We start from the raw sequence: 23,971 nt of genomic DNA, 5'->3' as shown, positions 1-23,971 counted from the left end.
CACTGACAAAAATCATACACTGTATGCAAAGTAGATCCAGTTCCAGTGTTTCCTAACTGAGATCTTAAATGTGATTTATGTAACTTTGCAAAAGCAGTTTTGTGCATTTTCAAAAGCTCCTTTAGTGGACTGCAATTTGATTTGCTCTCAGCAAAAATATTTTTGAGGCCGATTGAGGGGGGGGAATGTTAACACAGCCAACATCAGCTGTAAATCAGAGGAAAATCCCCTCTCTTCTTCATGTCTCCTAATCCCCCAGATCAACCAACCTCTTCCTATGCCCAGTCTCACTTATCTGAAGTGTGTCCCAGAGGCTGAAGTGGCTCTGGTTCCTCTCCCAGAGGAGCTGAGCCTGAGCTAATCGTCTCTGAGCGAGAGCAAGAGGAGCATGTCTGTAATCCTGTAGGTTTATCAGCAGAGCGGCCTGGCCTGTCCTGACTGATAGATAGGATGGAAAAGCTCCAAGCTAAGCCAGGACACAATAGGCTAAAGGCAGGAAATCATTCACAACAATGCCTCAATGACAAAGCCACTGACCTTTAATTCTGCAATATTTGTTATCTGCAATGAGGTAATCAATTGAATATTGCAGTTTTATTCCCAACAGTGCATCTAATGCCATTATTCACGCCATCAAGGTTATTTGTTTTGTAATAGACTACTTAAAATGGGTGTGCATTTTATGTCTACTGTGACCTAAACCAGATTACTGCTATAGCATCTAATTTAGGAAGACAAATACAGCAAAATAAGAGGTGCAGGTACGCCGCCATCAAAGATCAGCAATTCAACAGCTGGGTAACAGCAAGCCCATTTCTATTTAATGTGAACAGTAATATTCTTGTAGATTTCCCTTAAACAAAACATGTATTTTTCATGTACAAATGTAATATATAAGAAGGCCTGTATATTATTTACATATATGTATTTAGAAGTATTCAGTGGCTTCTGCCTCAAGCGTTGGCCATCCATTTAGACTCACATAATTCACTATGATAACTAAATTATTAATTTCAACCTGCGTCATTTATAGAGGAACCAGTGTAATATATTTCAGTAAAGGATTGACTTGCATCACATAAACCTCCAGTGAAAAGATAGATCTTAATAAAAGGAGATCTATGAATGAAAAAAAAAAAGAAAGACATGCCCGATGGTTAAGCCTTAAATCCCTTTGCAGTAACACCAGAAAAATGTCTCATCTTTCCACAAGTTCATCATTCATGAACATAATGCCGTCTTCTCAGCTGCATGTCGGGCAGATACTGATGATACGTAATAACACAAACTATTTGCTGGGTTTAGAAAATTTAATTTACTTGACAATCCTTATTAAGAAGAGGCAAAAAAGGGTGAGGGATTAGGGTCATACATTGCAAAATGTAGTTATTTCAACAACATACTTCATGGAGAGCGCTCACATGTTCATATATAATAATTGCACTTTATAATTATAGAGACGGTTTGCCATATAACTCAACAGGCTGACATAAATAAATAGTATTACAGAACCAGTGCAGACACACAAAGAACTACTCAGTCATACATCTCACACCATCAGATATAATATAGCCCTACAAAGAAGATATTGTAAATGATTCAGGTGGCCTGCTTGCTAATGTGGCACTCCATTATACGCAGGTGTTGTGTGTCACAACCTTCCATAAAAAAAAAAAAAAAATTTAATTGAAGAAATGTCCACACAACCTCTTAAAATGTTAAAAATACAACCAAAGGGCACATCTTGCTTGGTCTGGCTTGATTTGCCACAGTGTTGATTTGGATATGCAACAGTCCTATTACATTGTGCTGAGCGTGACTACATTAAATCGATTAAGATTTTAAATCTCATAACTTTAAATAACTGCATAACAACAACAAGAAAAAAAAATCACATTTGTACGCAAGTGATCAAAATGTTTCCCCATACAGTGGCCAGGAAATTTGCATCACATTGCAGAAGCTGGGGCACTGCGTATGTCAACAAAAAGTGGACAAAACTAAATCCACAGCAAAGCAGCAGACAACCAAAAGTTCAGTTAACAATTAAGAGGTGTTCCCTCCCAAATAAGAAGCCATTTTATGTAAGAATATACAATGTATTCACAAAAACTGTTACCAGCCATCCTTCAAGTAAATGTTTTATAAGGGTACCAATGATTTTATCAGTTCAGTAAGTTTCCATATTTGTAAAGGCCTAGAGAGGATATACCGGCAATTACACAGTTCATGTTCAAATATAAGGGGAAATTCTGATTAGGTGCTCAGCATCAGTATTAAATGAGGAACAGCAAGCATATTTGTTGGCATTTTAAGATATAAAAATAAAACATGAAAAGTCCATAAGATAAACCTGTATCTTAAGCCATGATTATCATTTACCTCTTCTGGCTTATAACACAAAGCCTTCTACAAATACAGTACATGCACAAACCAAAAAGGCATGTCTCATTGTCATAGATGTCTAAACTGTCACACTTCCTTCATCTATAAAAGGTTTGTCACTTCTGCGTCCCGTTGTGTAGCATCACCCCGTCTTATCTGTAGACGGGAAGCTGGATGTGGGTTTGCTGGTGGTGCTCCAGTAGCTGAGGCATCCCCATGGCTTCGTACCCACGGCCCAGCATGCGCTCTTTGATGCAGGGAGGGTGGATCTCACTGATGAGGCATTCCAGAGACTGCAGGCTGCTGCTAAGTACTGCGGCGTGGCACAGGCTAGAACTAGGCAGCACACAACAGAGGTTTTGGTCTGTGCTGTAGGCCTGGGTATGAAGAGGAAAAGGAGGACGCAGCTGCGGGTGGTGGTGTTGATGGCGGTTTGGGTGGAGATGGGGATGGGAGAGCCCCAGGTCTCTAGGCCGGGCTGCGCATGTACCTGTTGCCAGCACCTGAGAAGTATAACAGTCGCTATTAGGGGTGGCCACAACACTATCCCAGAGAGGGGCGAAGTACTGTCCAACAGAAAACTCTTCCTGCATGCCGGCACAGTTCAGAGAGGAGCCGCTGACTCGCTCCCGCCCAGCGCCCACACTGGCAGGATGTGGCCTATATGACAGCTGAGAGGAGCACGCCAAAGGGAGGCAGGTTTCAGGAGGCTGGCCAGCCTCTGCTGCTCTGTGCCTCTGAGCACTGTTACTCACACTGTACATCCTCACTGCTCCCTGCTGATAGGGCTGCTGCTGTATTTGATGTTTATGCTGCCACACTGCGTAGTCTCCTTTCTCTAAGTACCCGGCTTTGGCTATGTCTGCACTCTGTGTAGGTATCACTGCCCCAGTGAACGCCAGGCTGCTCTGGGGCGGCACTCCTAAGACAAAGTCTGAGTCTGAATGTGCAACCGCAGCCACAGCCTGCAGAGAGGGGCTGGCTCGAGCCTCTCCCCCCAGCTGCAGGGCCTGGCTGTGGGAAACTCTGCTCATCTGCCTCATCAGGCTTTGAACCTCTGCCAGCTCAGACTGGGGGGCCAGCCTCTGATCTCCGGAGGCCATCCCTGTGCTAGAACAAAGTGTCTCAATGGGAACATCAGGAGGCTTACATGAGCTTATATGATAGGCCTTATGCCCGTGTCTGGCTGTGTAACCATTATTCAGAGGATTATTATATGGTGCCACAGAAGTCTTGGTGTTTGCATGTTTAGTCCTCTTGCCCTCAGAGTTTTTCACCACACCTTTGACCACCACAGAGGCTTTGAGGATGGCCAGCAAACCCTGGTAGCCTCCTGAGTATGGGTGTGAATAGGGGCTATAGCGTTGGCCTGTGGTGTCTAAGCCGTTGACTGTTTTGTTAAGCTGTTTATGTTGTGGCACCCGGACGTCAGATGGAAAGATTTTGATGGACAGAGGGCTGTTGGCGGTCTTCTGGGCAAAAGCATCCAACTCTGCAGGAGAGGGGTACCGAGAAATCATGGAGGCTGGCTCACCTGAGGAGAGAGCACACAGAAACTAGTGATTACTCTTCAAGCAAACCTGGAGAAATCGTGCCTCCATCTCTTTTCTGTTGTTTTTTCCTTTCAATCTCAAACCTCTTTTAGGTAATAGTGGCATCAACATGTCATATAAACTAATTTCAAAGGAGGGAAACACCTCCAGCATGGTGTGATCAGTTCTTAATGAAATTAATTTAGACTTAGTTCAACCTAAAATTAGTTTACCCTGGGAAATCAAAAGACAAGAGGTGGCAGCAGCAGCAGAGGGGAGAGGACCGAATTTTACTGAAATGGCTCCAATAAGACTCATTTGCTGATATTTAGCCGTCAAACCACAGCAGGAGCCAAGTGGGCTGACTGACTGTAGTAAACTGTAAAACATTTCAAAAGGTTTTTTTTTGTAGCTTTCTTAAAAAAATGAACAAGAAAAAAAAGAGAATTGGAACACACCTTAGCATAAGCTTAGTTAGTCATTTCTAAGATTACTGATGAATATTTCATTAATTTACCTAAATGCTAAAACTCTTCCAAGCTGATCCACACCTCGTTTTTGGTTGTTTCTCCATAACTATGTAATCAGTCGAGCATTACCAGTTCCTGACTGTGAAAATTTTGTTCCACTTTATGCTTTTATGAACCTGATCTGATTCTGCTGTAGAAACTTGGAGCCAAAAAAAGAACTGTGAAGGAAAAGTTGATGCTGATGGAAAAAGAGCAATCACCAAGAGCACCGTCGATTGAATTGTGTGTGGGGAAAGCTGAAGGGACAAACCAAGATTGGATTTAAACACTATTATTCAGGCAATTTCATGGCTGCTTAACTCCTAGCGACAAAGGAAAGGTGGGAAAACGCGGCCCATTTAAAAACAATAAATCACCTGGTAGAAATTACCGCCACCTTTCAGAGCGACACTTTTATGGAATTTCCTGACATAAAAAGAAAAGGCACTGAAATTAACCTAGATCAGGCTTGGTGGAAATCATAGCAGGCAAAAGAACAAGGCTATAATCTGCAATAAAAGGGCGAAAAATAAAAACAAAACACTTCATTTCATTTTCAATAACAAAACCAATTCCAGCGATGCAGGGGAGAGCTTACTTGTTGTTCCCATTTGAAATTGATTTGGGAGTTCATTTCATTTCAGGCCTACAGTGAGCCTCCCGACTGTGAAAATGATTCAATCTACAAGATCCATCTCATGAAAGAAATAAATTGGGTGTTTAAAATGGAGGAAAGAGGCACAGTGGAGTGTTCAATCCATCCAGCAATCTCCCAACAGAGCAGAAGGAACAGCACCATGGTGCCAGGAGCATGAATGAATTCTACAGAGAAATACAACAAAGCAAAACACTGCTTATTATGTATCACAGTGTAGTGCTGCTATAGAAAACCACGACATCTAGGATGTTGGAGAGGTGTTTAAACTGGATACAACATCAAGATGTGTGCTCCCTCTTCTCTGGTTTCCCTATAATCCCACTCATGGTGAAAGAGGTAAAAAGCAGCTGCAAATTCTGGCCTTTAGCTAAAAGCTGAATATTTATGACCACAAATGATAAGTAGAAGAGGTTCACATCCACCTGAAAGGGAGCTTTGATGAGAACCCCAGCATTGGATAACATTGCTTAATTACCAAAGATACATAATTTAGCAAAACAAATATATTGGTGTTTGTTTTTCGGTAAAAAATGTCAATGTCAAGCCCTGCGTGGCGCGATTGGCTTGCTGTTCCGCAAACACTTCAAACGCTTTGAATGCTAACACGTCTTCACAGGGTGTCTGATATTGTTAGTCCAGAGATTACAGCCCTGTCAGAGCCATGGAGACACAACACAGCTGCACTTCCCTCTGCGGCTGCCTTAATGTGGCACTATGGAAACCTCATTAGCAAATAAGCCTTCCCCGCTCTGCATTCACATATTTATCATCTGAGGACCACTACTGTGTCACATACGCATTGAAAAAAAGGGATCATTTTAGCTGATCCTGACAGAAGCACAACTGCTGGGTAATGTGAAGTTAAAACTGAGATCAGAAACACCATGATCAGCATTGAAAACTGCTCTAAATCACAACCAGAGGCAATTATTTCAATCTTGAGGACTTTAACACCAGTGGGTGCTAAATGGAAGAAAACTGCACACAGTGGATCATGTTTACCAGTCAGTTGTGGCTTTCCCAAAACACGTGGTAGCAGTCATAGAAGTGTATCTTGAAGTCATTCTTCACAATATTTGCTCATTTTACAAGGCCTTCCTGCAAAACACACCCAAGTCAAGTAGTGCTTAAATGTGTGGTTTGTTAATTACAATCTGGCACTACAAGAGCTGAAGCCCACCCTAACCTTCTTACTTATTATTATGCAACAATAATTATATTCAGTCAGCTATTTGGCTCTTTTAAATCCTAGGCATTTGAATTGCAGCACAAAAACGTATGAGCAAGTAAATTTAAATGTTTTCACTTGGGACCACCTTAGGAGATGAGATTATTGCTTGCCATTAAAAGATCCCAAGGGCTTCCGTGTTTAATTCTGTAACAAATATAAATAAAACATATTAACAAGTCATCTTTTCGCCAACTGTAAATTTCATGTGACATGGTTCCCTGTCTGTCTTTATTGACAAGCTCTGGAGTCACACAGCGAAATTCAGTGGTGTAAAATAAAGACGAGAAATTAAAACAAATACAAGTATGTTCACATGACAACCGGGAAATGGCAGCTGTGTGTTGTCAGGTAAGGAACGGCAGAGATAATTATCGGTCTGACCTGAAGCACTTAATCACCCTGAACCTGCAGACTGCACGCTGTTTCACTCTCCAGCCCTGACAGAGAGCACAGGCACAGAGGCAGACGAAAAAACAGCACAGAAAATAACAGCCACTTTTCGCAAGCAACCTTGGCTGAGGGCATCATGCAGCGCTTACAAATTTTAATTCTTTGACCCTTAACATTTTTTTCTCCCACTTGCTTTTAGACAGGGCTGATTGAAGTGGGTTACGTGGGATTGAAAAGCTTGTTTGTATTTTTTTCTTTTCCTCAAAAATCAGCATAATGATACGGATGTGTGTTGCATCCACAACTCTAGATTGATAGATTTAATGGTCCCGCTAGTGAGGTTTGTAGGTTTCTCTCGGTTGGAAGGGGCTCCACACATTAAACATGCTGCTCGACTGTTGTGGCACCATGCTGAGCAAAACTGGCACACTTTCACAGGAAACACCTAATCCTGATTTCCTCTTTCCATGCAGAGGACGTGCATAGACAGAAACAGTTGGGGGTGGGGAGCCAATTATTATAAGTTCTCAATCACCACTAGACATTATATATATATATATATATATATGGTATTTTATAACCCTGATTCTACCACTATTCTATCCCACTCAATGCTTTCCGCCACTTTAAACTGGTTAATCTTTTTCCCGTGGTCACCCCCCCCCCAGTTTGCAGTTTGAGTTAATCACTAATTTATGGGCAAAACAAGCCCCGGAGGCAGGGCTGAAAACGGCAGTTGGACAAGCTCATTGCGTTTCCAAAACCACGGCTTCCAACCATTACATACCCAGCGGGCCAACATAAGGATTCAACATGATTCCATGTTAATATCCATACATGTTGGCAGAACTACTGGGCAAAAATCCCGCAGGCCTCGGATGTTATGCTGAAGAGTTATCGAGAATACTAACATGTTTGCGAGCGTCAAATCCTCAGCAGGAGCATGGCACTGAGAGCAGTCAATTAATAACAGAACAGAGCTTGTCAGCAGGCATAAAGAGTTGTTTACCACACCAATAATCCTGATATATAAAATACTCTGGCCTACCCTAATAACAAGGGACTGAGCTCAGCACATTCACAACACATTTAAAACCTATGTCTCTGTTACCATGACAACCCCATCTATGCACACAATTGGCCCAATAAGCCCAGTCATTAGAACCATGTAATTAATTGCGCCAGACTTCATTCATCTCTTTCAGACGAGCTTCTGCAAGTGACTATCTGCTGGTTAGAGAGAGCATTAGCACCACAACTAGCAGCTGCTGGGTTCTCAATCTCAATTCAGGCCATACATTGAAAGGAAAATTCTGTTGTTTATTTATTATTTATTTATTTTGGCTATCATCATATGCAAATTATATTCAGCTGTTTATTAGTGGATTATTTCAGTACATTTCCAACTTTGATTCACATTTCAAACATTCGGTCAATACAGATTAAATCTGGATTTTTGGCCAGTGGGGTGTACACATAGGGTGTACATAAACAAGGTGATAAGAGTTCAAAAAAATTATACAATGATAAGTTAACTACGACTCCCAAAGTTCATTTTGGCAAGAAATATCCTGTCACAAAGCAAAAATTCTGTTACATGTGCCACTCTTGTGCACATGTACGTTTGCTAAGAATTTTGTTGTTGAGAAAACGGCTGGCTGCAGTAATTATTTTACTTGCAGATTCTCTGTAAATTCCTCTGGCTTCTTTTCCATGGCAAATGGGTATTGTAGTGTTTAGAGCAGTCTGCAATGACGGACAAAAAAACATGAATTTCTCAGAAACAAAGTTCAAACTAAAACTTTAAATTCTACAGCGTAGTTACATTATCTATGTTTCAATCATAAATAGCATTAAGTAATATGAAATGGGAATACCATAAGGAGAAAAATACCAGCACTACTTCACAACTCTATTGTGAACATGTTAAGAGTTAACAGTTGCCTATTTCCACATCCAGCAGATGCGAAGTAACATTAGCATTCAGTTGGAGTCCTATTTTTTTGCCACCTGATGATATCCGAGTCATTAATGTTAGCTTGCTTAATGTTTGACATTCATCACCAGCTAGTAATGTTGGCTATTTTGTTGTGTCTGCCATTTGGTGCTCGGCAGGTAGCGTGTAGTGGTTTATCAGGGCTGTTTGCTGAATACGACTACCTGCTGCTGTTAGAAACAGAGTTGATACAACTGGTTACATGAACCATATTGTACACATTTCCTTAAACCAAAACAATGCCAAAACTCAAAGTTGAAACTCAAAGTTGAAAACTGAAAGTTAATTCACTGGGTTTGTCCCTGAATAACTTTCAGTTTTCAGATTTAATAAGTATCACTAGTAAGCAGCTTTTCTTATGTCAACAGACCTATAGAAATCTCCAATGGGGTAAAAGAAGGTTGCCAGCCTCCATGTGGTTTACTCAACCTAGAAAACCAGAGGACCATTAAACAGAGAGGGGTGAAGTGGACTCACAGGACTCGCTGCCTGACACCAGAACATATGCTCTTAAATCTCACTCACACTAACCTCTCTATTCACGATCTTCTTCCGCAAATGCACACACATTCACCCCCATTTTCACATGCCTTCCGCTTTCCATGTCAGTAATCTCTACATGGAGGGTGCTCACAGAACAGGGTAACCTCAGGGTTGAACACTTAGTTATGTGTGCTCGAAGAGGCTCTGGCGAATACTCCTTTGCACCAGTGTCACTCCTCATTTGTTTCTGTGCCACTTGGCCCAGCTTGGGCAAAGTTTCCCCATCTCAAAGCTGACCCGAGCACAGGCCAGCAGCGTGGGAAAAAGCATTTCCAGCCCCCACTTTCAAGCGGAGATAGCAGAGAAGAGAAGAGCTCTCGTTCACTCTCATCACATAATTTATAACCCTTGTTTCTCAGAAAACTTTCACATTGGTTTGTACCGCAGAGAGCTTTCACGTCCTGTGCCTTCCATTTATTGATAGCTAAAAATGGAAATGGCTTTCAAAAGTGCAGCAGCAACTAAAGACTGTCCCTATTTAACTCAGTCCAACAACGACTCATTTAATGAAGGGAGCCTGGGCCACACAGACTGAGCTCCCATCAGCAGTTTATTCCCTGTGGTTGTGCTTGAAATGTCAGGCTAGAGCTGGAGGGAGCTGCACTACATACAGTCGCAGTACATAAAACTCAAGGGAGGGGGAGGCCCTGCAAGTAAAGAGAATAAGAAATGCACCCCTGGTTCTGCTTGAGGCAGCTAGGCCCTTCTGTTCCAGCGTTTAGCAGACGAGTGCACCATTGATTCCCAATTAATATTAAATAGCAAAGATGACAAAGAGACAGAAGAGAAAGATGGACTGCGATGAGAAGGAGTTTCAAATATGAGTACAGATGGATACACAATTCTTGGCTACAAGTATATCAGGGAGAAATAATGTGAAACGCTTTTTGTCAATCAACTACACAGTCTGTCACACCACCACACAGGCGTTTTCACTTATTTTGGCTGACTAGACCTCGTCGCCCTGTGGTTATTTGTACTCTGCACTTGACTGACATCTTCCTGTTAGTCTTGTTGCAACTGTTAGATCAAGAAAACATTTATGGTTCTTTTAGGTATATGGAGTTTGGGTGACCTCAGAAAACTGGAAGTATGGTTCCACCCAAGTTCAACCTGAGAATAGGTCTAATTATTCAGAATCAGTAAAAGGACCTGTTTGTGTAGGTGTTTGGTTAACCTCACTGTAATCTGATAATTACAGGGTCTTTAAATCTGAAAAATGTTGTGCCTTCTATACTTCGCATACATCCCAAACCTACATTTACAGTACTCATTCACTCTCCATGGACGATTAAACTTTGTATAGTGATGGACGAACAAAGATATCCTGTATGAGAAAGCACAGGCTTGTGGAAATAAACCCAAACGATTACTGGCAACATGATGAGTCAGATAAGATAATCCCGACCCGCTTTGCAGACAAGAGTGCACATATGTCATATAGTCTAAGCACACATTGATAGGCAAATAATGGTGATTGATTCTGTCAGGAGAAATCGAAATGTACACAATGCTGCTGGTCAATATGTTCATGCTGTTGCTTTCTATGAAACACAGTGAGCCGTGCCGTAGCTTCTGCAGTGTGGTAGATTATATGCTTCCATGGGTCCAAATAAAAACACATGAAATTTGACAGCACAAGCTCCAAAACATAACATACTGCATCACCCATACCAAAAAGAAAAGAAAACATCTAAAAAGGACCAAATAAGATGTTTTATTACATACAAGACTGCAATACACATCCAGCTAAACCATTAAACTGTAAGTAGTTAGAGATATTCAATATAGCTTCAAACCAGACCCAGCATAGAAGTATAAAGCATCAGCAGATTTTTAAAGCAATCGTGAAAAGGAAACCACAGCAGAATAACTTCATTTGTGGTACTATGATCTCATTATGTGAATGTAGACTGTCCAGGAAGAAAAAGACATACAATTGGGAGCACTGCACAGACAATATGGATGTAGAGTAACCTACATAAACAAAGCAGTATCAGACCACGAACTAAATCTGCAAACATGTCGCATTCAATCAATTAAGTCAAAGGAAACTAATTGCAAATGTCAGTCCAGGTTAGTCCCAAAGACGCCCACTCAACCTTAAAATGGCTGCAGTTTAATCAGTAAAGATGAAGGTCAAATAACACTGACATGGAGCACTGTATGCAACAAATGTGAACATCATTAGTAACCCTGTATGGGAGAGTTGATTAACTCAGTAATTTCAGAGTCCACTTTGACCTCCCTGCTTTTGCACTGCAGGAGCACACTGATTAGTAGCCCAATTAACAGGCATCATCATCACCGAGAGGCCCATTATTCTAATTCAGCTAAAATCTCAGGGCACCGCTGAAACCACGCATGATCTTTATGTGCACTTGGAGGCAATGCCAAGCTGAACATGATTGATTAAAAATTAATTCAGGAACCTGAACAAGATCCTTACTGTGTAGATTGTGTGTTTTTAGTTACAGTGCTTGCTGTCTGTCCTCTCTGCCACCTGTCTTCACCTGTGTGATATAAACTCACCTTTGTGGGTGTGCGGCTGCAGTGGTGGTACTGACAGCAGTAAGGGCGGTGGTTGAACATCAAGGCTTTTGGGTGTGCACGCCAGACGCTGCGACGAGAGGTTCTGCCGTCTCTGGATACAGGCCAGCATGATAGTTCACTGGGGCTGCACACAGCCTGGGTAAACCTGCTAAAGGGAAAAAAACAAGACTTCTATAGCTTTGGTAGCAGCTCTTTTATGGAAGATTTTATTGGACTTTAATATTTGTAACCCACAGAAAACAATCCACAAAAGTGTAGTATGATGCTCAAATATTTCACTATATACAAATATGTATTTTTACATTTGTGATGTGTAAAATCATATCCACAAAAATACAGAGTGATTTCTACACACTAAACAGTTTTTCTACATTTGCATATTGTTTTCTGTCAATTTGTGGGTCATGTTACATTTGTAACTTTACACATTTGTGGAATTTTGTCCAATGTGTACTGCGGAGATCTGTAAAAAAATATCCACAAATATCTCACTACCCAAAACATGTATTTTTACATTTGTGTTGTGTAAAATCATATCCATAAAAATACAGTGCAATTTGCAAATATGTACAATTTACTCTGTACACACATATTTTTATTTCACATACAAAGTGTTATTTACGCATTTGTGGATCTATTTTTACATGCAAAAAAGTTTTCAAGATCATTTCCTGTCAATTTGCAGGTCACGTTACATTTGTGACTTCCTTTTTACGCATTTGTGGAATTTTGTCAACTCTGTACCACAAAGATCTGTAAATGTGAGAGCAGTTTATTAGCTACACCAGCCAGTGGCGGTAGCGACACTGCCTCTCATGAGTTGTAAGAATATCCATTGCAGTTCCCAGGGTCATCTGTAGGAGACAACAACTTCTGCTGTATATATATAAAAAAGTGTATATAGTTTACTACTGAATACTTTATCACTGTATTTGTTTTACATTTATATTTAAATAAATAGACTATTTGAAAGTACTGTTGTACCTACTGTTTGTAGGAGCTATTGTAAACCCTATGCATAAGGTTACGGTCCTCAAAAGTACAGTCAATGTCCATTTTCCGTTGTATTTTTGTAAGGCTCATGAGTAGGGTTTACATGACAACTCAATACTGGAGATCTATCTTGGGGTGCCGTTCCCAACCAACCCAAGACTGAGGGTTAGCCCTATTGCAGCTATATTAGTGAATAGTGAAATATTTGCGCATCATTGTACACATTTGTGGATTGTTTTCTGTGGGTTACAAATATTAAAGTCCAATAAAATCTTCCATACTCTTTGAGGCTATACCTGAGGACAGCGGTGCCTTGAACTAGCATGCTCACAATGGCTAGCATGCTGTTGTTTAGCAGGTATATGTTAACTACTTTCACCATACTAATTACCACATTAGAAAGCTAAAATTATGGTTTGAATGTCAGTACCGACATCCTCATTGCAATCCATCAAACACAAATAAACAAACAAGTCAACTTCGTGGTTGTGCTAGAGAGAAAGTCAGAGGATCAACAAATTCAATAGGTTTTATCCACTGGGAACCGTGAACGTCTGTACCAAATTACCTGGCAATCAATTCGACAGCTATTGAGATATTTGAGTCTCGGGCAAGGGGGTGGATGAACTAACAGACCAAGGCTGCCATCCAGTGTGATTCAGCTGGCGTGACTCAAAAAATTTGACCTCACAAGAGACTAATTAATCCCCCACCAGTTCTGTTCGCATGTGTTTTAAACGTTTCTGTGATTGCCACATAGTTTCGAGGATCAATGGAAAGAAAGTAGATGCCAACTTTAAGTCTGGGAAAACGTCAAATTTTATGTAATACATTTAAACTCTTGCATCAAATGTCAAGTTTGATGTTGGAGGAAAACTGCAAGCTTGCTGTTAGAGAACACTTAAAACCCCATAGGAGGATCTCCTCTTTCAAAAACATTTTTTCCACATTACTTGAGTAGCTTACATATCTAAAACTCTGCAACCACTTGGGTCCATTTACCATATTAAAATTCAGGAGCCCCTCTTTGCTGAGAGGAGCTGAGCTGCTGAGATTGTACATTCAAAAAAGTAATATCACTTAATGAGGACTTCATCACTTCCTTTCTGCCTGGCTGTTATGATGGCTCTTTCCTGTTATCAACCTTGTTCTGTCGGTTGCAATCACACAAATCATTTACAGGGCCTCCTGTAGCCTCAGGCTGTGTGTTTCAATTTGTAATTATCCCTGAGACCTGGATTTTTTCTTCCATAAATTTATGGCCTTATTGATCAGCAGAGAAAGCCAAAAACAGCTACCTAAAATAGGCCGTGCTGTTTGCAGAGTTAAATATTGTCAGAGGAAATTAGAGGCTTTGTCTGAAAAAGACGGGACCTCTCCACAGCTGTGCTGATTGAAGCAATCATTCTGGAGATAAAGCCAGGCACTGAGGGAATATTTCTCATTTGACATTCTCTTTGATTATCTGAAAGTCCCCAAATCTGAATGCTAGCACTGCAAAACTAAAAACTGTAAGTGAGTCAGTTACCTTGTAGACAGCTGCAATCTATGCAAAAAATAATAATAATCACAGACTGGATTTAATAAAGGCAATGATTACAAATAGAAAGAAACAGTATTAGTAGTCCCCAACAAGACTAATATAAGCCTGCAGCACACAGCTGTCAGACTGCCTCTTTTTCTTGTTTGGTTTTAAGGTTCTTTTGGATTTTTGCTTTCATTTCTCCCTCAGGGTCCAGAGGGCAGCTAAAGCAAGTCAACCACAGAACAGAGTGTTCAGTGACGAGCTGCAGAAACATGATTATGTTCGCCTCAAAAGGAAAAAGAGACAGAGTGCCTTTCATTTTACTGAGGTGTCAACCAAAAAAAGATTCCCTCACCCTTCCCTTTCTCATATACCCGCTCCCCTCCTCCGCTCAACATCTGTCCCTTGGTGACAAGCCCACTTCAAACTGCTCAGTGCAACCTGTCTCGTCTGAGCACAAACATATGAAGAGCTAAAAGCCTCGGTATGGTCAGATTCCATTTTGAAAATAATGGCAATTTCACAACAACCCTTCCATTACCACACATTTGACAAGAGGGAGGTGCCGACAACACAGAATGAACACAAGGGAGAAAAGGTATCTCCAGGGAAATCCCTTCACTTGCAGAAAAATGAGACATGAATTGAAATACCTTCCATTACTCCCATAATTTGCAGCTGGAATAAAATACATCAAGGAAGGCATTATAATTCAAGGAGAGGCCAGCAGTGGCTTAAAGAAAAAAGTTTCACTGAATGCGGAAAAAGGGAGCTAGAAATACAAGTGTTGCAAGTAATTTCTTTCATCCCGCTATCTAAATTTTAAATTTAAAGAGATTTTCTGAAAATTTAAGCTTAAAATTGCCTTCTTGCTCTTGAGTGGAAGCACCCAAAAAAGGGAAGGGAGATATGAGATCAAAGTGATCCCAGAATGCATGATATTATCTGGGCTAAGTTCGCACGCAATATCAACTATCCAGCCCTCCCAGATAATGTAAAAGTTTTATGTCTTGCACTTTCTTACAATGTCATTTCAAGACCTCTCTCCATACAGCACGCTCCAATAGTGCGTGGCTGATAATACAGAAATTAGGTGCATGAAAACTGCAAAGTAATTTCCAGCCTCCTTAAAATGGCAGCATAGTTCAACTAGGGCTGGACGATATGGGCAAAAATTTTATCACAATAAAAAGTTTCATATCTTTCGATATCAATAATTATCACGATAAGTATCAAATCGTTATTTCTTTCAGTTGAAGTTGAAGAAAGTTGAGGAAACCTGATGGTTAATTGTTGTTTAAACTCTTCTTTATGGTCAACACTTGATGCAAAACAGTGAATCACTTAGGTAGAACATTCAAAACAATTGATGATATGATGATATAATCTTTCTTAACAAATATGCATGAGTAAAATTAAGTTGTTTTTCCTCAACAAAATAAAGATCTTAATGAAAAAATTAAATCCTAATTTGTATGATTCAAATAAATTCAAACATTTATTGAATATTTATTGAACATTTGTTATATAGTTATTGAAAAAAAATATATCGTGATAATTATTGTTTTATTGTCCAGCCGTAAGTTCAAGGATCTTTATGGAGGAGGTTATAAAACCAGATGTCTCACTTCTCATGTGTCGTCCAAAGCATGTACTCTGGTACTTGCATTGTCTCACATGTTTGTGTATTCAAGGACTTTTCTTACATGCATAATAAGGAAAAGAGCACAAAGTTTAAGCTGCAAGGACTTCTAATCCTCGCCACACTCAGGCGACATCCATGCGGCTGATAAGCAGCATGGATGTGGTCCGCTGAGGGCCTGCCAGGGAGATAAAGACCTTGTGGTGTACAGTCCATCGAACATTTTCTAATGTGTCGCCTGTCCTGGGATCAGGACATGGAACTTTGTGGGAAAATAAGGTCAGTTGAAGAGCGATGAGGGCAGCGATGGAGAGACTTTATAATGGCTTTAGTATAAGGGCGGATAGATGATGCCTAAAATGTTAAGTGAATTTTAATGACATCTCTTCAACAACTAAGGTATCCTATAGCTAATTTCTTCAGACAACTATTGATGTAGTGTCATCAAACTAGCACCATTCATATTTATGCTGTAATAGGAAACCTGACTTAAGTTAAACTGACAATTTAGGCTATGTGGATCCCATTTCTTGATATAATAAAGCTGGCTATGCACCATTACCCAGAAAATACACTATACGTATAAAAAAAAAAAAAAAAAAAGAATAGCCCTTAAATTATACGGGGATTCAGACAAGAGCATCTGCCTGACCTTCTGCAGTCTTCATGCAGCATCAAGGGTCAGAGCGAAGATAGAAGCAAATTGTAAAGAGAGCCTCCCTCTCAACAAACATGAAACGGACACAAAAAAAGATACACACACACACACACACACATCCTCAACCTCCCTACCCGAGCCATCTCAGCTCCTGTTAGCAGTTCCCAGAATCCTCAGTTAATAATTAGATGATAATGAAAAAGGTTTAAGACGAGCACCCTTTTCACTCTCTGGGTGGATTAGCATGTGAGTGCTATGCTAATATTTTTCCTTTCCTTCCACTCAGAAACTGCAGACAAGCAAAAGGGGAAAGAGCACAAAAGCCCCCCCGCCCCCCCAAAAAAGAAAAAAAGAAGGTTAATTCAGGAAGAAATAAATGATTAACAAAGAGCAATTGGTCATTAAAGAGGAGAAAAGGCAGTGTCACTCTTTGAATGAACATGACATGGGCCATGAATAACAATCCACTTTCCATCTAATTAACTGTATATTATGTATGGCTTTTATACTGTCTCCAAGGTAGGCACTGCAGGAACCTGCCTAAGTAATGTTGACCACATGTAGTCTGACACACAGACAGAATTAGACAGAGCTGCAGCTGCTGGATTCATCTCTATACACCCATCAACACACATACCCCCCCCCCCCCCCCCCCCCCCCCTCCCAAGCCCCTCATACATTTTTAATAGAATCTATTACTTCTGGATTAGCCGATAAGAGCTGGCCTGGTTAAATTCTATAATAGTTTGCATAATTGGTATCACAGCAGCATATAAGAGAGAACCAGATTTCTCCCTTCTCCTTCTCTGTAGAAAAAGAAAAAGATGATACAAAGGTTCACATACAGGATAACCAAACAACCCGGAGTCACTCTGCTCCACACTGCAACAACACTCAGGGCCTGTGGCTGATAACAATGAGCCTCATTTCCATTGAGATTAGCTCCTATAAAAGGTATTACAACAGTGTTAAAAAGCGTTTCCTATACAATGCATGCGCAAGCACAACATTTATGTAAATACGATTGCTTGGCAATATTCAGACAGATGTCCAGAGCATTCAGCTGGGTGTAAATCATACAGCGTTAATGGCTAGGCGTCTGGGAGAAAAAAAACATTAACATTGCTGTTTCTCTCATGCAAAATTCCACGTAGCCATCACAAGACAGTTAATGTTAAAGATAATGGCATACACGTGAGTGGGTAAACTCTAAAAAATCACAGGTCCACAACTGGATAACAGACAAACATCCACTCACAATCTTTAACAGCCTCTAAACTATCTTACACATAGTTCCTCACTACTGCTAAGACACACACGCTTGGACAAAGATCAAATGGATACATTAAAACTTGCTTATGCAGTGTCCAATGTGGTCTGTCACTGTAAACTCTTATGCCATAGCTATATTATTTCAATGTTTCAATAGCCTTTTTCTCCTGTATGTAACCGCCTCCCTTTGAGGCTTTTCTATTGTAGGAAAACATGGTGTTCATCAAGACACCTTACAAATCTATTGTCAAAAGCAGTATAAGCGGTTATAATATATGTATATGTATAATATATGTACGTGTGATGAGAAATTAAGCTGATGGGTGAAGACTTTATTTCATATATGAAAATGACATCAATCAGCAGTTAGTTGCTCACAACTTACTTAGGCATGTGCATCATACAACTATGAAAAAGCTTAACTGAGTGAGAAAATTAAACAAAAAAGCACAGCTGACTATGTGCAAAGAAGCCCTATAGACACATCAAGCTAGTGACTACCTTTCTCAAACAACATTTTCAGTGGAAGCGAACACCTACATGTAAACACTGCAGCAACAAATGGTTTGGTATGAATGACTGTCCAACTCGTAAGAATTAACGCATGCACCATTAATTTCAGCAGCAGCCACAGCTACTGCCAGCATGAAGTATTTGTCTAGGAGGTTTACAGTTTTGACAAACAATTAATCATTTACTACAACTTTGAGTTAATATACGGCATTTTTGTGAGTCAGCCTTTCAAAAATAGTACTGGTATGATGATTAGTAGTTAACATATCTGGTGGGGTTTTTTCTTTTGTTTTGTCCACATTTTTCTCTGCCCAGCTTTAATTTGTGCAAAATGCCGCATAATGCCAAGAGGAAATGGCTGGTGAAGAGGCAGAAGATGCACAAGGTTATACTCCAGTGTTTGAACATGGATTTGTTTTTTGGAAAACAGAATTTCTGACTTTATATGTATATAAATGCTGAGAACAAATTTAGCCATTAAGCCAAAGCTGTACAATCAAGTCTTATCTTTGCGAACAGACTTGGTCGGGAGTAGAAAGCCTCAGAGTGACCCAAATCTGCCCTTGCCCACAGATGGTGCCAAGGTAAAAGAAACACACTGCATGGGGTAAGGTCTGGCCAATGCCAAGGTAGCATTAGCGGGTAAACAGAGCCTTATCTTATCCGTATCCCAGTATGCACACTGAGACACGCTGTCAAGGAGCTACGGGTAGGCTGTCCAGCCTTTAGAAAACCTTGACTTCAAAGAAAACAGATGGTGAAAAAGTGAGTTGAAGGTTTTGTGGAAAGATAAGTTCCATTTCAAAAGAATCAAATTATGATGTAAACTGTATCTGTCGGTCAACTCAGGCACGGATGAAATGACTTTTATACCCACCACCCTCATGGAAAATGTTGTTAAAACCATAGAAGAAGACATAAATGACAGGAAAAACTGACTCTGTGTCAATACAGATACTTCTTCCAACCCCCAATCTCCTGGCTGTTTACTGTCACGCTGTTAAGGGTCACTGATTCCTTCATGTCATTAAAATACTCAAGCAAACATAAAACTCATTAGAAACTGTAGAGAAAACGCTGGCTGTATGGCTCTAATGTGGGAGATAACCTAATGATGCACTCTCTGATGCATCACCGAAACATCAAAATGTTCTTGGGAGGAAAAAAAAAGGTGTTTGATCTCTGGACCAACTAAAAATGTCATCATCTCGCTGCCTTTCTATTTGGGGCAAATGATAATGCATCAGTTGCAATTTGGCAGGCTTAATCACTGACTTGATGCAACGACTGAGACCCATCATGTAGAAAAAATAAAGAATACTGGAGCTCCAAATAACCCTGGCAGTGCTTCCCCTCCCCACTGACCTCAGGGGCCCAGTCCTTAACCTTCCACCCCTCACCCCTGTCTCGCTATCCCTTCATCCTATTAGAATGAAAAGACCAATTAGACAGATTTCAGAAGATAGCAGGCTGCCTGTAATTACACATGACATATCTTAGCAGATACAAAGGTGATTCCAAAGGTGATTGAGAGAAAATGCTAAGCAACCAAGCCACTGACATTATTTCTAAAAGATGGCCAGAGAGGTTGGGTGCAATATGTATTTTGCATCATCCTATCATTCAGTCTCCTAACCATAAACCTTACTGCACAGTTAACTAGCCTTAAGTGTGAAGCTATGGATGACACGGAAGAAAAAGACATGACCTTAATCAGTCCTTGTACTTGCCCGGGTAATAGTCATCCAAGAAAAGGTCATTCTTGTGGTGCGCCATTTCCTCCATTCAGTAATTTAGTAGGCATGGAGCAAGCCTGGGGAAACTTCACAATAAATCAGAGCTCAGTGTTGCTCCTGAGAAAGCAAAGGGGAGCAGGCAGCCGAATGACAGAGTTGGAATTACTGCTAGGTTGTGATGTGAGATCAGGGGGAAACCCCCATGGGATACCTGCACATGGACTGCTCATAATAAGACACACATTTACAAGCCTCTCAACACAACTTCAGACCCAAGGCAAAGACAAAGCACATTTCAAACAAAAAAACAAAATATGAATATGCCATTAAGGTTATATATGTTTAACAGTCTATAATTTAAAAACACAATTGGTAAAGCACAAGTAATGTCTAGATTATACGAAAAGTATTCAGCAACAGACATTCACTGGCTAAGTAAAACTGTAGAATATAAAGTGAATGAAGCTAACCAATATACTTTATGATGAAAGGGAAACGAGGCACTAAAATGTGTATTATGACATCAAAAGCAAAATCAAAAGCAGCGATGACGTGATTTGATGATTTTTATAGTAAATCATGAGAAAAAAAGATAAGAATATTCCTGATTGTGACATGCCTCAAAATAAAAATAAACGGGGGGGGGGGGGGGGGACTACTTTTCTCACTCAGCCAGTAAAAACAGAGGACAATAAAACATCAAATTGCAGGCTTTTCTTCTCTGCCTCTGGTGGGAAGCTGTGACATCCCATCTCTCTTGGTAATAAAGGATCTGGCACAAGCAGGAAAAGCATGCAGGGTAGAATTTCACACCTGGCCACTAATCTATAGGCCCCTCTGCTGCGGCTAACCTTCAACCTCGGCTGCCACCGGTGCAGTGAGGTGCGATGATCCCACCTCCGGCTTCTAGACAATAGAAATGGAAACCTTCAGAGGCAGCCCTGAATGACCGGTAATATACTTCAAAGCACTTCCACTATCCACTCAGATGCTGACATATGAAGCGCCTTGCACTGCGCGCAAAGCCATCATCCAAACAAAGATGTCATTTCGGGATGAAAAACATGACTATTTAAGTTTTAAGACACAAAAAAACATTTAGAAACTACACGTTTTGTAATTGATTTGTCTTTTACTCCGATTATATCAGCCAATTTAGGCCTAACATTTCCTATATTTAACTGTTTAATACATTTTAGGGAATAATCTGCCACCACAAGAATTACTCTGTATAATTAATATAAATTACAAACCTCATAGTTGGACTCGGCCCATAAAAAATAAATACACATTAGCCAATGGCAGGACACTGATATAGTGAGGGCGAGACGCTCCTAATCCATTAGTGCACCCTGGGCATCTTTCACCACTTTAGCGCCGTCGACCAAAAAATCAATGCATGACGAATCCTGCCATCATGCACTGAAGGACCTTTACGACCCTAAATATTTATCCTAACTCCGTTATTGTCAGGTAGTTACACAGCTACCGTTAAATCAAAAAATCAAATCAGATAGTAAAACTGAAGAGCAGACGAAACATTTTCTGCACTGGGAAACATTTTCCACGAGCCCACACAGTGTCCCCCGAACATTAGGATGGACATAAGGAATATAATCAATGCCTTACAGAGTTTTGTCTTATCATAAGGCTTGTTTATCTTTGGTTCGCCACGGCTGATTGGTTGTTCTCCTGCTCGGAAGGCGTATTTCCTCTGCTACAGCAACCTCGCCACTGATTTCGGGATGCGCGCTGGAAACCTCCGGAGATACATCCATTGATGACGCTGGCTCGGTTAACTATACTTCCTCGACATTATTCAACACTTGTGTGTAAAAAGATATTTTCACCGATTGTGTTTTCCGTGCCTCCGATTGTAGCTCATCTCGGCAGCCCACCAAGCTGAGCCTGTGTGTGTGCCACAGAGAGTGATGTCGGAATGGAAATGAGTCCCCTGCACTGTTAAAACCGGCTCTGGGCCAATCAATCAAGGCTAAATTTGAATATTCCCACGGCTCGGCCAATCGCATGAAAGAGAAGGCGGCCTGCTGCCGTGATGCCTGCCCCGTCAAAGTAAGCACGTTGCTGTTTCGCGGAAACATTTAAAGGAGAAGAACGTCTTATATGTTAGCCCACAACATCTATCTTGACTCCTACACGTCTGATCGATTAAGAAAGGTACACATGTGTAACATTAGATGTGTTTCGAATCACAACCCAGCCAATCAGCAGGGCTTAAATTAACTCTTAGCTGGAGCTGGAAGAAAAAGCTCCATCACCTGGGGATCGGGAAGGAGAAGATGTGAACTGGATTGGGATCATTTAAAGTAAAAGTAGTAATGCTAATTATTATGTGACCTGACAGGAAAATAACTAATGTTAGGCTACTACAAATCCTGTCTCGGGTTAGAAATATCTCAGGATAGTCGTGATTTGTTGCTGAAAACAAATTTGGTATGCCATTGTCACAGCAGTGTTCATGTTATTAGTTACACATGTGCTTCTCCTACTATGACATGTAAGAATGTCTGCTTTGAAAACGGCCCAATTCTACTGTAGGTATGTCTGAAGATCAATCACAGCAGCACTCACCTCTGCACTTATTTGCTTTTCTGTTGAAAGTTAGCTGCCCAAAGCAACCCTCAAATAAGCATCTGAGACCTCGCATCCATAATACCCAACCAAGTGTAAACACGGCAACATACATTCCTACATCCTCAAATGCTGCACTTTGAACACCCCTTTGTCAATATTTAACACGCAGCGCCTCACTCAGTAGCCAACACTAATAAATCTTCCCCACAAACGTGATGATGGAAACTAACCGCTATGAATTCAGATCTTTGAAGGCAAATGTTTTCTGAGTAACACAATCAAGTGCACACCAAGAGACTTGCAGCTGACATATACCCTGACCCACTGTTGCTGTTTCAAAGAATATTAAATTGTTTCTCTACATCTTCCTCAGTGTCATTTTTCAGAATGAATGAGGCCTGCAGATGGCAAATGAGGTTACCATGCCAACTAATGTCCCTGTATTGAACACTGAAGACAGAGATGGGTTATTGTCCTCCAGTTAATCGCATGTCGTAATGGCTATACTACAGTTTACTGAAAGTATAATGGTCCAGTCTGAGCATGTGCTTGAGGAGAATTTTTGCATACATGTTACCAACCCTCTGTGGTCAAATACGTTATTAAATCTCTAGAATCCACATGTAGCAACTGTTTAGTTTGCAAGAGGATCATCCAGAAATCCTTGCTCGACCTCCACCTTCTGTGCAGACATGCCTTGTTGAGAGAGCAGGCAACATTCATTATAGTGTAATTACAGAGTAGACTTCCATTACCCCTTACTTTTAACAAATTTTCTTTCTGATACAAAAAGGGTGTTGGGTGATTTAGGGACACCCTTCAGTTGTTAACCTGCTTGTGTGTTATCTTCAGTGAGGAACAAATTGAAAGAAGATTTGTGTGGAAATACTGTTTATTTCCATTCAGTGATTCAATTAGCTAATGGTATGGTATGGTATGCTAATTTAATGATTTCTTGTCTCCTGGTAGGTGTTCTATATATAAAAAAATATGCCAATTCAAATCAAAATCGCCTTAATTTCAGAGGTAATTCAAAGCACAAGAGTTCAGAAGACTTGTATTTGCTTACTTCATAAGTAATAAATAACAAACACAACCATTTTGGATTTTTATTCATAAAAATGTGTATTCTTGCCATGCATTCCACAGTTACGCCATTGGCTGTGTAAATGCATTTAACAATGAATGATGTGTCCAAAGTCTACACTAAAGATATTTAGATAAATAAACACATGCAGAG

General features: G+C 40.5%; 1 protein-coding gene across 3 annotated transcripts; it reads right to left on the bottom strand.

The window, feature by feature from the left end:
- Positions 1-800: 800 nt before the first annotated feature.
- On the bottom strand, positions 801-22,090 carry LOC119914029 (protein FAM222A). 3 transcript variants are annotated; one of them, XM_038733003.1, is made up of 3 exons: positions 21,766-22,090; positions 11,777-11,942; positions 801-3,919 (listed from the first exon to the last, which is right to left on the bottom strand). In XM_038733003.1, the coding sequence occupies exons 2-3, from the start codon at positions 11,904-11,906 to the stop codon at positions 2,538-2,540; spliced, it is 1,512 nt and encodes a 503-aa protein (XP_038588931.1). In that variant the 5' UTR covers positions 11,907-11,942; positions 21,766-22,090; the 3' UTR covers positions 801-2,537. The 3 variants fall into 3 exon arrangements, with proteins under 3 accessions (XP_038588931.1, XP_038588930.1, XP_038588932.1); XM_038733002.1 differs by having other exon boundaries at positions 11,777-11,945; positions 21,766-22,089; XM_038733004.1 differs by lacking the exon at positions 21,766-22,090 and adding an exon at positions 21,390-21,749 and having other exon boundaries at positions 11,777-11,945.
- Between the last annotated feature and the right edge of the window lie 1,881 nt (positions 22,091-23,971).

The sequence above is a fragment of the Micropterus salmoides genome, unplaced genomic scaffold, assembly GCF_014851395.1.
Source record: "Micropterus salmoides isolate LMB-PRFRI ecotype aquatic unplaced genomic scaffold, ASM1485139v1 Ms_hic_scaffold_20, whole genome shotgun sequence".
Classification (NCBI taxonomy): Eukaryota; Metazoa; Chordata; class Actinopteri; order Centrarchiformes; family Centrarchidae; genus Micropterus; species Micropterus salmoides.
The sequence above is the reverse complement of the archived record's forward strand: the minus strand, read 5'-3'. Positions and strand labels throughout refer to the sequence as shown.

Bases quoted from the DNA above. Each gene is read 5' to 3' on its own strand.
- LOC119914029 (XM_038733003.1), bottom strand. From the start codon at position 11,906: ATGCTGGCCTGTATCCAGAGACGGCAGAACCTCTCGTCGCAGCGTCTG. The intron at 3,920-11,776 runs GTGAGTTTATAT...CTCTCTCCTCAG, and splicing joins GCAGCCGCACACCCACAAAG to GTGAGCCAGCCTCCATGATT.